General features: G+C 41.5%; 1 protein-coding gene across 4 annotated transcripts in view; it reads right to left on the reverse strand.

Moving 5' to 3' along the window:
- Positions 1–17075, reverse strand: part of Iqch (IQ motif containing H) — a 183321-nt gene that overhangs the window by 50616 nt on the left and 115630 nt on the right. For all 4 annotated transcript variants that reach the window (XM_036193329.1, XM_036193330.1, XM_036193328.1 and 1 more), the window contains 2 exons: positions 4962–5082; positions 431–717 (listed from right to left, as the gene is read on the reverse strand). In XM_036193329.1, coding sequence (XP_036049222.1) covers positions 431–717; positions 4962–5082 — 408 coding nt within the window. The remainder of the gene's footprint in view (positions 1–430; positions 718–4961; positions 5083–17075) is intronic.

Genomic DNA, 17075 nt, shown 5'->3' on the forward strand with positions numbered 1-17075 from the left:
AACATGGATAACCTGAGTTGTTAGTGAACTATTGGCAGGAGAAAGAACAGATACAAGGCTCTTAACTCATTTCTGGTTATTCATTTTTCTATTTAAGAACATACTTTAGATAGGTTCAGTCCCTGGATAGTATAAAATAGTTTCCCAATAAGGTATAAGCATAGCAATAATGGACAGAAATAAAAGGCCCAACTAACAACTGGGTTGGATGAGTTTCAGTCATTTAAACATCTACTTTGCAAGGATGATGTAACTTTGACCCTATTTATAGACAGAAAGCCTGGTCTCCCTTTTGTCAGTGTGGATGACACAGATGTAGATTTACAGTCAGCTCATCAGAGCACAGTGAGTACTGGATGCTCCCTGATCCTGTCTATCACATGCATGCGAAGGGTATTTTAGTGTCATATATGCCAACTGTTCAACTTACCTGCTGCTCTAAGGTATCTGGATCAATAAAAGTCACCAGATCTATAGAAAAGTAACCAATCACATCTTTCTTTTTGCAGGCATTTCCAATTTGGAGACACAAAGAACTGAGAACTTGGGGATCCACTGAGGTCTGAGGCATGGTGGTACCGGAAGAAATAAAGGGGCCTTCAGAATGAAACTGGTCCCCCATGGACAGTACTCTGACTTCTCCATCAGGCTCTATCAACATGTCTACGGTGAGGTTGGTGACACTGTCTGCAGGTGGGTATGCTTCAATCACGCCACCTGGTTGGAAAACCATGGAGTAGATGAAAGAACACAGTCAAGGGAATGGCCCACTTGCAGGAGGAAGTAAAGGTCTATGTTTTGGCAGGGGGACTTGGACTCAGATCTTGCACTTGTCATCTTGGGAAACTGGACAAGTAGCTTGCTTTTCTTTATTTATAAAATGGCATAATACCTACCTCACTGAGCTGTTACAAAGCTTGAGAAATTGTGTCTATGGTAGTTAGCCTGTACTTGACACATGGGAGGGCTCAATGAATTAAAAACACCTTATAAATGCCATACTTAGAACTACTCATTACATTAGTGAAGACTTCAAGGATTATGGTCAAATCCCTCAGGGGGAATTAACTTTTCACTGTCCACTGTCTGTATCCCAATAACCAGTGTGCTCTTTCTATCTAGCATTATTGTTTTTCTGAGGTTTGACTGGTGTGGGCTTTTAATAGGAATAGAAAACACTGGCCATCATGGTGGTCATAGTAATCCTGTAGAAAACCAAACATAGGGACTGGGTCCTGTTGGTAAAGTGCTTGCCACAAAAGCATTTGAGTTTAAATCTCAGCACCTATGTGAAAACTGAGTGTAGTGACATATGCCTGTAACCTCAGAACTAGAGAGACAGAGGCAGGAAGATCCTTGAGGTTTATTGGCTAGCTCATGCAGTTGAATCAGCAAGTCCTACATTTTATGAGAGACCCTGTCTCAAAAGTGAGGTGGCAAGCAATCAGGAAGACATTCAACCCCAACCTCTGGTCTCCACATGCATGCACATTCACTACCCCAACCCCCCACACACAAAGGAAAAGTGAACAAGTCCCAGGACTTGCTGCTTTTGAAAACTAAGTAATAGGGTATGATTCTGTCTGTCTCTACAGACCACACTTGAAGCAGTATCATATAGAGTGACATTCTGAGATTTTTACCAGTTCTCAAAGGCAGTCAAAGAAGAGTCACTTTCATTCAATGTCTATGAATTTGATAAGGGGTAGCCTTAATGAATGCTAAATTTCAGAAGGAAAATGTTTTTTTGGGGGCTGCATACTCAATATATTTTATCTGCTGAGTTTGTTCAATATGCTCTTTAAATAAGGTTTGCTATAGTGTACAGCAACTGAATACCAGTTGTTGGGGGTTAATAAGAATATAACTAAACAAAAAACAAGCGAGCCAGTGAGTCTCTATGGTTCAGTTAACTTGGTGTTTTGGCTGTCATTTATGATAACATATCAGTATCCTTTATGATTTGCAAGATCACTTTGGATACCATGGAGTTTTGAGTGAGAAACATCCCCCATAGGCTCACATGGTTAAATACTTGGTCCTCTGTTGGCAGAGCTGGTTGAAGGCTCATGGAGCCTTGTTGGAGAAAGGTCATCACTGGGCTGGCTTTAAGAGTTTATATCCTTGCCCTTCTTGCACTTTGACCTTTCTGCTTCCTGCTTGAGGTTGACAATGTGATCTCTCCGTTTCCTATTCTGACTGCCTGCTGCCATCCCTCCTCACTATTATTAACTCTCCCTCTGGAAGCAGAAGCAAACACAAAACAAAACAAAAAACCTCTTTCTTTCATAAGTCATTTCTTCGTCATGGTGTTTTATCACAGAAAAAAAAAGTATCCAATGCAGATGTATTATTTCAAATATGTTTAGTTGTGTTGTCTTCTTAACGTCAAGGCTTTAGTTAGCCTTTTTCCTTTCAAAGCAATTAGTTTTTTTTCCAAAATTTTATTGTCTTTGATATAAATCTATGGCAATGTAGAAATCAAATCTAGAGCACATTTGTAGCTATAAGCTTACTCGAGAGACTAGAACTGGGGTGAAATAGGCAACGGTGGGAGCTGGTGAGAGATGGTAACCTTAGAGTCAGGAATGTGGGGCTATCCTGCTCAAGTCAGGAAATACACAAGGGCTCCTGCATGCACTAGGTTCAGTCCCACACAGAACCTTTAAAAATGCATTACAGATGACAGTGGTTCTCACCCTTCCTAATGTTGCAACCCTTTAATACAGTTCCTCATGTTGTGGTGACCCCCAGCCATAAAATTATTTTTGTTACTGTTTCATAACTGTAATTTTGCTGTTATGAATTGTAATGTAACATCTGAGATGCAGGATATCTGATATGTGACCCCTGTGAAAGGGCTGCTTGACCTCAGAGGGGTCATGACAGACAGACTGAGAACCACTGACTTATAAGAACCATGTTTTAAAATACTGCAATTATAGGATCTAATTGTGTTCCCATTCACTACTTATCTGGAGTGCTATTTTTTCCCACATCTCTGGGTCAATAAGACCTGTTCTGCTTCTTATCCACAGTATTTATCACATGACTGAGGAAGAAGGAAAGAGATGAACAGAAGGTAGTAGAGGGGAAGCCTTAGCTGTGGCCACATAGCTCAGGTGGGACAGCGCTAGGAACTCAGAAAGAACGAGTCTAGATGAATAGTTCTCAACCTGTGGGTCCAGGACCCCTTGGTTGTTGAACAACTCTTTCACAGAAGTCACATATCAGATATCCCACATATCAGATATTTACATTATAATTCATAACTCTAGCAAAATTACAGTTATGAAACAGCAACGAATAATTTTATGTTTGGGGTCACCACAATATGAGGAACTATATTAAAGGGTCACAGCATTAGGAAGGTTCAGAACCACTTGTCTAGAGGAAGGATTTTCAGGCTGACCTTGGATTATGTAAACTTCCTAATGCTCTGTCTAAAATGGACTTGGAGGTCTTCATGATTTTTCCCTCTTAATTTAAAACCCTTCTAAACTTGTTTTTTTTTTTTTTTTTTTTTTTTTTTTTTTGCTTGCTTGTGGAAGACACTGTGTTTCTTCCAGTTCCAAAAAGAGCTGATTTTCTTACTTTTTCTTTTCTGTCCAGTGGTGCATGTGGAAATTTGTTTATTCATACACTTACAGAGAGGACACTGAAGGTACCCTAACACACACACACACACACACACACACACACACTTACACAACCAATGCCCACCCCCCCCCCCAGCATTCCTGTTAGATAGCTGGCATCCAACCTCTTATTTAAATAATTCATTAATAGGGCATCTGCCACACTCTGCCCGCCAATGTATTCAACAGCCAACAGGCCTGTCCTTTTTTGACAAACCCTTTCATACATAGGGCTGAGTCATGCTCCTGATGAATAGACCCACTGGCTCTGGCCAAGACTCCTGCAGAAACCTGGGGATAGACTCTTATGTGCTCTTCTATGTGTTGGCAGAACATTTGGGGTGATCTAATCTTTTGTTCCTTGGGCTCCCTGTGCTTCATATAAGGGTTATAGCAGTATCCACTCATGAGGATGACATAGGTTAATGTACATCTACTTAGGATGATATTAGCATATAACACCTACTGTGTGCTCAGTGGATCTCATCACTGTGCTATTAGCATTGCTGTGTTGTCATTATAACATGATAGCATTAGCAGTTCATCATTATATATTGAGGCCTGTGTACTATCATCATCATCATCGCTTGACAGCAGCAAGTAAATACGTTAGGCTGATTATGTGGGCCTTACACTGCAACCTCCTAGAGGGAGAGCCTTTGCCTAGATGTGTCCTTGTGTGGCACCCTAGAGGCCTCTAGGACTGCACATAAACTTTGTTCTGTTCATCCCCTCATTCATCATTGACTTCCCAATGTCATTGCAAAATGAGGATGAGGAAGGAGAGGAATATAAAAAGAATGGAGGCTGGTTTTATTCCTAGTCTATAGAGGATTCTGGTTTGAAAAAGTTACCATTCTGAGCTAGGCCATTTCTGCTGTCCTAGAAAGTGGGAGAGAAAACTAGGTTTCGTAAAGGCCTTGATTCATCAGTCTGTGATAGACATGTTTCTGTTTCTATTCCTGAATTTTCCCAACAACCATATTCAGTAAGTAACTGAGGAAACTGGGTCTCTGAGGATTCACCAAGGTCACTTGTGGTTCAGATGGAGAACCTCCGCTCAAGACAAGTCTGGTCTAGGAAATGCCCAGAGAACTAAGTTCTGCATGGCATGCTTGGCATTCTCAGTTCTTATTTACTTTAGAGACTGGGTGCAAGATAAATATTTAGTCAGTGCTTGAAAAAGAACAAAGTCAGTGGCAGGAACATTTCCTAAACCAACACTGGCTGATGCAGAGTATTTGAATTGGCCTTGGCTTGCCCCAGAGCTAGAACCTAAGCTGGTACATACTGATCCTCAGTAGAAACTTCAGTCTTATTTACCTTGAGTGAGAAACGTTTTGAGGAATTTCCTCCACGTCGGGAACTTGTTCTCATTGACTAGCTGTACGTGCTGTGCTAAAATGCCCGCCAGCTCCTTGGAGATCTTCACCAGAGCCGGCTCCTGCAGAAACAAATTAAATAGAACCACAAGCAATTTTACTACAGAAATGAAAACTGCTTGTGGAGTGATTAAAAACCAGGCCTCCAACAGGCAAAAAAATGTGGTTACTGTTTACCCAGAGCTAGAAAGCCATTTTGAGATTGTTCTGTTTTTCCAGCCATTTCACTTTTCATATTTCGAAGTGATTCCCCCTTCCTGAAATCGATGCTAATTGTGCATATTGTCTCCAAAAAGCATACTGTGCTAGTCCTCAGGTGCCCAGGCTTCAGACCCACTGCAGCCTGACCTGCAGAGTCCTCTCTCTCTCCACTTTTAGCCTCAGTTCCTCATTCTGTAAAATGTAGAGCTGAATAGCTTGTCCCTTAGCTCCTTAGACAGAACACCTTTTATTCTAGGAATCTAACTGTACTTGAGCCTAGGAGGAACAATGGAGTTGGGCAAGTCTTTCTTTGGTACTCTGTCTCTTTAGCCTGTGCCCACTCTTGGTGGGTAACTGCCTTTGATAGTGTTTGTAGGGAAAGCCTAAACCCTTGGCTAAAACTGTAAAGGTGGCATCCTAAGTTAGAAAACATGTTCTGTGGTCAGCCATAGTCAGCCTGAAGTCCCTGCAGATCAGTGTCACCTGTCTGTCTGTATAGCTGGCCCCATCATCAATGAGATGATCCAAAGACGACAGAGCCTCCGTTAGGAGTGAAACCAGCAGGAAGCCCTCTAATCAATGAGAAGGCTGTCTTTCTAGAAAAGTGTGGCTTGCTATGGTAATTTCTTTTCTATCCTAAGTTGTAATGCTCTGAAGACTCGCTGAACTTTTCCAATGGAAGCCACAGTTCAGACATTATTTCTGTCAGATGCAGGGCGGAGCACTTTTGGTGGTCAGTATTCATGTTATAATGCAGAGCAGGGACAAGCAAAGCTCCAGCTTACTTTGGAGTCCCAGGCAAACTATGAATCTAAGAGTGAACACTGAGTAATTTGTAAGAATCAGCTCTAGGGGTGAGGCTGGTTGTAATCCTAGAAATCATCTGCATACTCATTTTTCCAGTTTCCCTAACATTAAAAAATGATTATCCCTTATCCTATGCCATCTCCCAATTCCTTAAAACATCTGGTTGATTCTGTTTCAACGCCCACTGAAAATCCAGAATAAAAGACAAACATCTTAGAGTATATGATAGGCAGGTCCAAATAATCTGAATTGTTTCTTACTACCCAGAAATTCCTGTGGGTTGTGTCATTAGTTAGTTTTAGTAAGTGATTGATATACAAAACAAAAACACACTCAGAAGCAGTGTGCTCTGGCCTACCCTAATTTCAGGATGATTTGTCAGCACAAGGTACAGAGTTCTGCTGGAAAGAACTGGGGAACCCTGCTCATGCAGTAAACCTTTGCCTTGTCATGTGGAAGCAAGGGCGGTGCCAGTCAAAGCAATGGGCCCTTCCCCACTTCATACCTTGCACATGGCCCATTTCCTCTCATTGTTACTGTAAATTTACTGATGGTGTCAAAGCTTATCCATGAGCAAGCAGCTCCAGCTCAGGGAGCCCTGTCTGCTCTCAGAACAGCCCACAGCCTCTGGTCTAACGCTTGTTTCAGCTCACATTCTGCTCCGTGGAAGAAAACTGTCTCGGAAGGGCAGGGAGCAGTGAAGCCTAGCTTTAGATTCTGCCCCTTTCTGGACAAACGATGCCAGAGAAAAGAAACCTAACAGCCCAAACCTCTCTTGGAAAAGTGGAGAATTCTCTTTCTTTCTGCCTTGATTAAAGGGCCTTTTCTGCCCCTCCCCGTTTTGAAGGGAAGTTATATATTCATTGAAGTAACTGCATGAGAGGAAAAAAATATGTGGTAGGGGGCTATATTTGCAAAGGGAAAATGGAGAAGAAACAGTGAAGGAGCAGATGAAAAGCCCTGCAGCTTGATTTAGAACCTGTATCTCCACTAGCTTGAGGACCAGGTAGGTGCCAGCTCTTCAGCTGGAGACTAAGTATGGCACACAGGTCTGCAGTTGCCATGAGGAAGCCCATCACTTTGTATGCTAATCTCCAAAACAAACAAACAAACAGCAGCCTCTGGGATGTGCCTGGTCTCTACTAATATAGTCTTGCCTCCCCCAGACTTCTTGTCATCCTCTCCTAGCTCACTCCTCCTCATCTTTTATTCCCAGAAGCCTTCCCCCTCTGCTATAATCAGGTGTCTTCCTCAACCACTTACATATCCTCTAGCTCTTAAATGGCAAAGACATTAGCTTAAAGGCAAACTTCCCATGCCCAGGAGAAGAATGCTCCACGTTTGCGTAATGAATCATGATAGTAGTGAACATGGGGAGATGATCCTTAATAGTTGAAGTTACAGACTAAAAGAAGATGTGAATCTCTCAATAGACCTCCTCCTTACTTCCAAGGAACTACCTGAAGGACTGGCTACTTTAGAACTACCAATTCCTCTTGGGTGGATTTCACAGGATTCCCTGCCTCTGAGGGCTTCAGAAAGATAAATGAGGTGACTTATATGGAGTGTCACCTCAGTTGTGACATGTATGAGAGCCAATAATTAACTTACAAGGCTTCTGGACACAGTGTCAGGCTGCCACTACTACTTCTGCTCACAAAGTGAGTCATTCTGCCACAATGGCTAGCATTTGCACTGTGCACAAAACCACAACAAGGAGGTAGATTTCTAGAAGGGAAATCTGCTCCAGGAGTCTGGAGGATGTCTCATGTCGCATCAACTGAAGGTGCTGACAGGGTAGCATTCAGTGGGGAAGCTGGGGAACTTGAGGCAGCTTGGGGTCATGATTAGCTCTCTAAGGAAAAGACATGGTGAAGAACAATAGGGGCCAGAGGGAGTAATATTAACTGTCTAATTTATTTCTAATGGGATGCATAAATCTTAAACTAATACCTTAGTACCTATGACCTTAGTGCCAATGAAGAGAGACTTAGTCCCACACCTCTACAAAATAATAACTATATAATAATGTTAATGTGGGGCTTGTTACTCATACAACATGTGTATGTCTATTTATCATATGCCTGTCTATCTGTCATCATAGGCTAGGAACAGAAGTACATTTTTACAAACTTAAGATGTGGAATTAGAGTTCTGTCTAGTGAATTAGAACAAGGCAATGAGTGACCAAATCAGTGTTTCAGAGATCCTGTCATCTACCCTGCACAGATGGTTTAGGGCCAGTGACTCTGGGGCATGGGCTAGAAAATAATATTCCTTGTGAACCATAAATAAATGGTAGAAAATCACGTTTTTCTCTTTGGAGACTGTCAGGATCCCAGGCTTTCCTCTCATCGTGGTTGGACTGGATCTGGGAGTACACTCACTGTGGGCTTCTGAAACTCTGGCTGGAGGGCACTGCCTATTTAGTCTTCAGCCCAGCTTCGCCACTGCATAGACTGCATCATTTGTTCTTGAGCACCCAGAGTTGTCTCTTAGAGTTCATCAATAATAATAACGATTGGAAAGTTCTAAGGCATCTTCAGAAAGGATATGGTTTCTATTGGTCTGAGTGAATAAACTAGAGTCTCTTTTCTATTAAGCTGGGACCTTGCTTTGTGGCTTTCTTTATTTCTCTGTCAAGGAAATGCAGATTTGAAGGAACAGATATGTTGACTGAGGGGGAATGCAGAGTATCTTAGGGGAAGCCACCAGCACACTCAGTTTAATGCTGCCCTTGATGATGAAAGATACTTCTAACTCTAGAGAGTTAATTTTCCCACCCAAGAAAATTTCTAGTGACATGTGTGCATGTGCATGAGTGTGTGTGTGTGTGTGTGTGTGTGTGTGTGTGTGTGTGTAGGATGAAGGAAGAAAGAGGAGTCCAAATTAGAAATTAGAATACTCTCAATTGTACTAAAACTCATATTTCATTTTTGCAGCTTTTTGGCTGAATTATCAGTAGTATATTAAGTAAAATAACTTCTTCATTAAACTCCAATATCCAACATCAGATATTGTTTGATGATGTTCAAAAGAAAATCAAAGAAACATTTCTTTACCTTTTGATTAAGACAGAGTGTAAGGAAATTCCAGAGACTACCTAGATGGTTCTGCTTCGTGGGTCTTTCTGAAGACCCTGACAGGAGGCCTAGGCAGTGACACAAGGTCAGAAGGGTAGGACAGTGATCTGACAAACAGGACAATCAGTAAGATTGTCATGTCAGAGGGGACCCATGGACTACTTGGGACAAATGTCTAGTGTAATACCATACGGCAAGGCTGCAGGAGCTCTCCGGCTTTTTCCTGAACACCCCTTCCTGTTCAGGTAGAGGCATGTGGTGTAATGTGAGCAGTGTTGGAAGTGGAATTGGTGGTGACACAGAGGTGGGCAGAAGAGGCATTCCACAGTAAAGATGGACTTAAAACTGCTCATTTTTTTAAATTGCCAGGGTCTTTAAGGTGAAATAATAGCTTTTACTTACTGAAAGTTTAACATGTTACAGCCATGTGCCAGGGGTCCTACATTTACTATCTTACAGCCACTATCTAGAGGTACTACCTTTATTTAGTGTCATACAGCTAGGAAGAAGCAAAATTTGGGTTTAAACTCAATTTCTACAAGTGTGCCATAGTAAAGTGGGATCTCTGCCTGTAACTGCCATCAATGGGTCCAACACACTGGACAGATTAGATCAACTACAGGTATGATGTTAAATATGGAAAAATAGTAGGGTAGATATCTGCTGTTGGCTACAGGTTAAGGATACTCCACACTTCCTTTCAGGAACTGTTCTTCCCTAGTCTTTGCTATGGAAGATGGATTGAGGGGGGATTCTACTCTCACCTCCAAAGAAATGTAGCCTTGCCCTTACACAGTGGCTGGTTCAGTACACAGATGTGACCCAATGAGCCTAGGGAATGCTTACTGGGGCCCAGGGAAAGAAAGTGTGTGATCTGAGCTGCTACCAGGTGAGGTGATCTCTCTTTCTATTGCCTGGACCAAAACCAAATTCTGGAAGCTAGCCTTAGGAAGGAACTAGCCTGATGCACAGTTCAAAGGACAGAAACTGTGGGTCTTTGGTGACATTACTGTCTGGAGCCAGAACAACTGTGAATTTCCATATAGCCGAGGCCAGTTTCTCTTTATCTAAAAAGCCATTTAAGTTGAAGCTTAAACATTTTAAATGGATACAACAAATGGGTGGGCCAAAGCATGTCCCTATAATCCGTAATGGTAGTTCTAAGCCAGTGGATGCTCTGCTAACCCCACATGGTGATTGCTTTCATTTTAGTGAGTAGTGAAGTCCTCACTCATTCCTTTCTACCAAGATCATTAGGAACAGTCCCTCTTTAGGGCGCAAAAATATGTTGAAAGGATGAAGAAAAAAATGAAAATGTCTCCAGCAAGTCAAAAACTACTTCCCATACCTACTTAAAGTTTAAGGACAGCTTTAATACTCCATGTTTAATTGTTAATGGAGAATTTAAAAATCAAAAATGCCAAGTTTGCCTTCGATGAGGTGGAAAATTATGCTGCAGTAGAAGGTAACATAATGTAAAACAACCAGCATTACCAAAGCACACAAATGTTTTTGGTATGTAAAATTGCTTTGTAAAATATTTGCTCCATCTGCTAAAAGCAGCCAAGACAATTTTCCCTTGATAGCTAATGGCCCATTTCGGGTGTGTGGCAAGTGATTCGCTGCAGTGGCGGATCTCATTAAACTGAATGTTGAAAACACGGTATATAATTCCATACTTACGTAGCATTAGCCACTCACTGCTTCTCGAGGAGTCTGTCCCTCATTATCTAGACCTCCACCTTGCACCAACATGCAGGCCTAGCAGTTGATGTGACTTGAGAAGCATTTTGTCCAACTGAGGCACATATGTTGTGCTTCTATTCCAAAGCTCAGCACAACTGTTTCACCGCGACCACAAATGCGGAGAAGTTCGTTCCCTCTCCTCTTTCCAGTGCGCACACTGCTGTTTCCCTTTCCCCTCACCACAGGGAGCTAGGCTTTTGTTGTTGTTGTTTGTTTGTTTGTTTGTTTCTAGGCTCATCCTGTCGCGCTGCATGCTGGGGGTTTCAATAGATAAAGATTAAGTGCTTCTCGACATTCTTAATTGAACTTTGCACATACACAAAAGGAGGAGAAAATTCTCCCTCTTCTGACAAAACTGCCATTAGAAAAGCCTGATATACGCTGCCCCCTTTTTTCCTGGTGTATCTGTGATTTCTCTCTTTAAAAGAGTTGTTTATATTACACCCCAAATTACTTCAACATCTGCTAAAGGAACGATGAGAAATCAATACAGTAATCCAGGGTGGTTTAAAAAGAGAAGAATATGTTCATGTTTGGGGAATGAAAAGTAGTTCCCACAGCAAATGACTGGTGACAGACAAATATTCTTACCATTGGAAAAGAGTTTTCAAGGAAATTATACTGAACTGTAAGAATGACAACCAGTAAATACATATGACTGTTTCAAAGATTTGTCCAACATTTTAAAACAGAAACCATGTCATGTTTAAATCAACCATAAGTAGAATTAGCCATAACTGCTAACCCTGGGAACAGGTTTCTTCCTATCCACACAGAGAAATAAGGCTGCTGGGAAAACTGTGGACGCAGATGGAAGCTCTTTAATTGCAGAGTGAAGACAAAAGGGACTCACATGCCCTTTGGACTTGATTCTCCTTTCTTTCTTCTTGTTTTGTTTTGTTTTTCTGTGTAGCCCTGGCTGTCCTGGTACGCACTTTGTAGACCAGGCTCTGATTCTCATTCAAGTGTGGGGAAAGACTGAGTTCCAGGAATGAGACCGAGAGATTATCAAGAGACTTTTGGATTTAATTCTATACAAAAGGAATGGGCAAGCAACATTGTTTCTCAATCAAGAGAAGAGCTGGACCTTTTTAGTATTTCCACATATGGCATACAAGGAGTCAGGAAGAGCTGGACCTTTCAGGTATTTCCACACACAGCATACAAGGAGTCAGGATGATGTAACAGCATTGCAAATTGATTGTTCTCTCTACAGATCATGCACAGGACGAGACCAGTGAATCCCACAGTGGGGGGCTGAATCTGGCTCAGTCAAAGAAAGTCCTAGACTTCTCAAGGGCATCCCTGGCTCACCAAGGGGCACCGAGGACAGATGACCAGAAGCACATGGCATGTGGCCGTCAGAGAGGAATAGCTTACTTTGAATCCATTCCAAAGCCCGAGCCTACTCTGTGGTTTTCACCAGAGCAGACAATTCCAAAAGCACTCCAGCGGGACCTTCCTGGATATGAAAACACTAACCAATTCTCCTCCTTCTCATCTTCTGTTTTATTCCCTCCTTCCACGCTGTTATTGTGAAAAACTGGCAGTTAAATTCAATTGATTCCAATTTTTCTGGATCCATATGGCCGCCAACCCTGGAGCTGAAGCGGCGGCAGTGCCTCGCCACTGCTTCCAAGCATTTGCCTCTCCTCCAGTCCCCAGATGGTGGGAGTAACATTTAAACCTCCTTTTCTCTGCCTTGTACAATAGACCTTGGCACCATTTCAACTGTTTACTCCGGTAATTAACAGCTCTGATACCACAACAATTACAACTCCTCCACTCTCCACAATAATGCTATGAATTAGTGAGAGCTAATGGCTGGAAGGTAGAGTGTTTCCAGACTGTGAGATCTGTGCATTTTTAGAATAAAATAAAAGGTACAAACAGCACGCTTGCAGTAGACAATGATTACCTAGTAATTAGTTTACACAAAGCTTCCTATTTAATGGCAAAACGCTGTAATTAACGTGTGACAGAAAATCAAAGGGTACTTTGTAAGCATATGAAAAATTAACACTGCAGGCCCATAGCTTTATGTACTGATTAGAAGCATATTAAATCAATAGGACACACAAGCCAACAGCTTGTATAGCTGATTATTATAGGTCCTCGGAAGGGGTACCCTGGCTCTCATTTAACTGGGGAGGCAATTTCCCTTCTCCTGTCACCATCCTCAGGCACAGAGAAGTACCTCACACTCAACCCTGGCAGCTCCATGAAAATAACCAGTGAACTGGAAGAAAACGTTCTAAGTCATTCTCAGAGCTAAGAAAAAAATATGTAAATGATTAAGACTTTCCAATGATCATGGTGACGTGCTGCTACACTAATTAGAAAATATGCCAACTGGAACCAGAAAATGAAGCATCCAGACTCAATGTTTTGGTCAGAATAATCTCTACTTTATGAAGCTTCTTTATTCAACATGGACAAAGCTACAATACACATATTGTTTTCTACTTTCAAATGGTAAGAGGCCAGGCTTCTATCAAGGGCTATTCTTTGAAAGGCATTCATTGGGAAAATCATAGCACAGGGACAATTGGATCATCATTCTGAATTTTTGACAGCATCTTGTATAATGATAATTGAAGCATGCTACAGTATTCTTTAAGGCTACAAAAGCCTTCTAAAGAACCTTCTGAATTGCCAAAGAACAACTGATTTGTATTTACTCACTCAGTATTGCTTGCATTTTCTTCTAATACAAATTTAATTAATATGCATAATAAAAAGCAACAATGTCTTAAACTTTCATATGCTAAGAACATTGCTAGCCAATTCCCAGGACTGACTGAATTCTCAGCACCACCTCATGAGACAGGTGTACTGTTTTTTGTTTCCAGATAAAGATGGCAGCTTAGAGAGCCTAGTAATTTGGTTATGGCTGTTCCCTAGCAGGCTCTCAGGGAGGCAAAGCAGTGGGACCTTGTGAAGTCAACTGCCCCTCAGTTCTCTACTTCTCAGCCTCAGACTGACCCATTGCAACTCTTTTCCCGCTTAAAAGTGCTTACCATGGAAACCTGAATTATGTCTAAAAATAAGTAAAACCAAACCAAAATTTTTGGTGGCTTATGCAAAAAAAAAAAAAAGACTTGAACTGCTCACCATGCTTGTAGTGCTGCTTCAGATTGTGAAGGTAGGCTAGTGTAGACTTGTCAACGCTTTTTGATAATTTATAGGTGGACTCAAATGACAATGCCAGTGTATTGAAATGAGAAAAGCACCAACGTGTATATCCCCATGACCGGGCACAAGGTAATACATAACATTCTCTTTTGTCAGCTGTGCACATTAACAGCTATGCATGTGGTGAGGCAGCCGGGTTTTCCAGGGACTCCTCCCATGAGGCTGAGGTGTGCATACTGACAGCTCCCGTCCCCTCCCGATGCACTGCCTTGTGGGAAAGGGAAGCACTCTAGAGTAATGAGTGCCTGTGCCGGGGACATGGGTGCTTTGAGAACGTCTGTGGAAAGTAGAAAATCAGCCAGAGCAGCAGCACTGGCATGGGCCCCAAGGCCAGACCTAAGGTGGGGGTGCTTCTCTAGGAATTTAAGGAAGTCTGTCCTTGTTCTGTGTGCTCTGCTAGTGGTTTGGGAAGCCATTAGCACCTTCTTATAAACACAGCATATACAACAGGAGCCAAGGCCCTCTTGCTTCATACAGCATTCTACTCATGGGTCTTTCTCCTAGAAAAATATAACACAAGTTTTTTGTCTTGTTTTGTTTTTGTTTTTGGCACACACTAAAATGACAAACAAAGCTCTTCTCTGGTCCATAATTTAGAAATAAAAACAAAACAAAACCGGAGATGAGCTGAAGTTTTCAGACAGGTGAATGGTTTAGCATATTAGAATTAATAAAATGGATTAACATACAGCCATTAAATGTGATGAATATGAATAAACAGGGTAAATGGCTAAGATCTTATGTTTAATTAGCATATTTACAATTATTGTGGCAATGAGAGCTGATACACAGTTGAGAATTAAGTCAGGAAAATGAAGGCAATGAGAAAGTGATTTTACACTTATTTGGTTAGACATATCTTTAATATTGTTATTATATTTTAACTTTATAAACATCCTTGGTGATGAGTCAATGGCTTTTTTGAGCTCACCTGATTATGCTAAACCATGTTCTCCATGAGGAACCTAGGTCAGTCCCTACAATTGGTCCCCACTACTGCTTGCAGGGCTTCACAGAGGCAGTGGGGATTGTTCTGAGCTCAGTGTGGTGGGCAGGCCTCCCTTGTAATGGTTTGTTCACTGACTTAGTTCTCAAGAAGATGAAATGATGATTATGGTTTACTCTGCCTTTCTAAGTTTAGGTACCCTGGATTAGGATCTTCCCCTTAGGGTGATGCTTAAATTAATACCAAGTGTCTAACACTCTAACACAGTAAAGCAAAGTAGTATACAAGGAAAGGTTAAAAAAAACAACTATTCTTGTTGGCTAGAGAGATGGCTGAGCAGTTAAGAGCACTTCCTGCTCTCACAAGAGGACTAGAGTTTGGTTCTCAGCACCCACATGGTGGCTATAACTGTGACCAGTTCTAGGATGGCCTCTTCTGTCTTCTGCAGGCACCAGGCACACACGGTACACAGGCATACATGCAGGCCAAACACCAATACAGATAAAATTAAAAAATTAAATCTCTAAAAAATATGCTGTTCTGCTGGGTGGTGGTGGTGCATGCCCTTAATCCCAGCACTCAGGAGACAGAGGCAGGCGAATCTCTGTGAGTTCAAGGCCAGCCTGGTCTACAGAGCGAGATCCAGGATTGGAACCAAAACTACACAGAGAAACCCTGTCTCAAAAAACAAAGAAACAAACAAAAAACCAAAAACAATACCCTGACTCAGAAGCAAGGAATTGTGCATTTGTGCAAGAATTCAGAAACTTTAGCAAGTGCCGTGTACTCCACAACTGAGCTTATTGGATCCAGTGGGTGGAGCAAGGGGAGCTGGTTCCATTGGCCAATAGGATTACAAGCAGAAGCTTGTTACCAGCCTCTGAGAAAATATGAAAATTCATGTTTTGTTTCCATTGTGGCCTTTCTGCTTTTCCAGAGGTTCCTACATCTTGATCCTGAATTTTCAAGGGTGACTATGGCTTTTTAGCACCTGACGATTCCTGTGACTTTGTTTCAAGTCTCAACTGCAACCAGACAAAGCTCAGTTCAAAATTAGAGGGGACAAAGAGGTGGTCTTTATGTTGTCTATCTATGTCTACACCGAATCCTACCTACCTGTAAGACCAGCATCTGCATAAGACTCCAAAGTAGCTCCCACCCCATAAACAGCGCTGCTTTCATCTGTTGCCTATGACATACCAATAAAGAAATCACGGCATCGTGTCACAAACTGCTATGCAAATGATGCCATTTGTAAGTATTAACATAATTTAGTGCTTACAGTCATATTCTCATTTCTAATAATTCTCCCAGAATGGAGTCTTTCTCTGGACTCTTAGCCTGCAGGATAGTCTTTCATCAAGAAGCTGAAATTTTTAATAACCTGCCAGCATATGTTTTGTATGTGCCAGGCTAGGCTTGATGATACAACATCTTCATTATCAAAAGGAGCAGGTCTACAGACTGTAATAGGACATTAAAACACGCCTGTGCTCATAAAGTAATGCTTTGATGTCTAAATGTGCACCGTTACAATGCTCTTCTGGAACAAAGGGGGCTTCCAATCCTAAATTCTCAATAGATACCCGCAGCTCCCCTCCACTCCAAGGAGGTTCCCTTTGAAGGCATAAGCTGTCCTTAGTCCCTGCAAGAGGGGGGAGCTCACAGGGACTTCATTTTCATTTTCAGCTTTGGCTTCTCACGCATCATAGCTAAGCATGAGCCATGCATCACAACAGGATTTCTGAATAATTATTTTTCCCTGTTAAGTTTTTTAAAAATGATTTAAATAGACCATTAATTATTTAAGAGTCTCAAATTTAATAACATTAACAAACAGTGCCAAATGTATTTGGTAACAATTTAAAATGGCATAGTTTAAAATAATTGAAATTAAATAATCTACAGTGAGGTTTCTAACCACAATTCAGCCAAATGTCAGTACTGCAAATATTTTTAAAACTCAAAGTCAAGCATTTCAAATTTATCATAGTCTAATGTCAGGGGGAATTCTTTAAAAATTATTTGTTTGAAACGCTGAGGCCAGAAAACACTATATACACTAGTATTTCAATTC

Source organism: Onychomys torridus, chromosome 7, assembly GCF_903995425.1.
Source record: "Onychomys torridus chromosome 7, mOncTor1.1, whole genome shotgun sequence".
Classification (NCBI taxonomy): domain Eukaryota; kingdom Metazoa; phylum Chordata; class Mammalia; order Rodentia; family Cricetidae; genus Onychomys; species Onychomys torridus.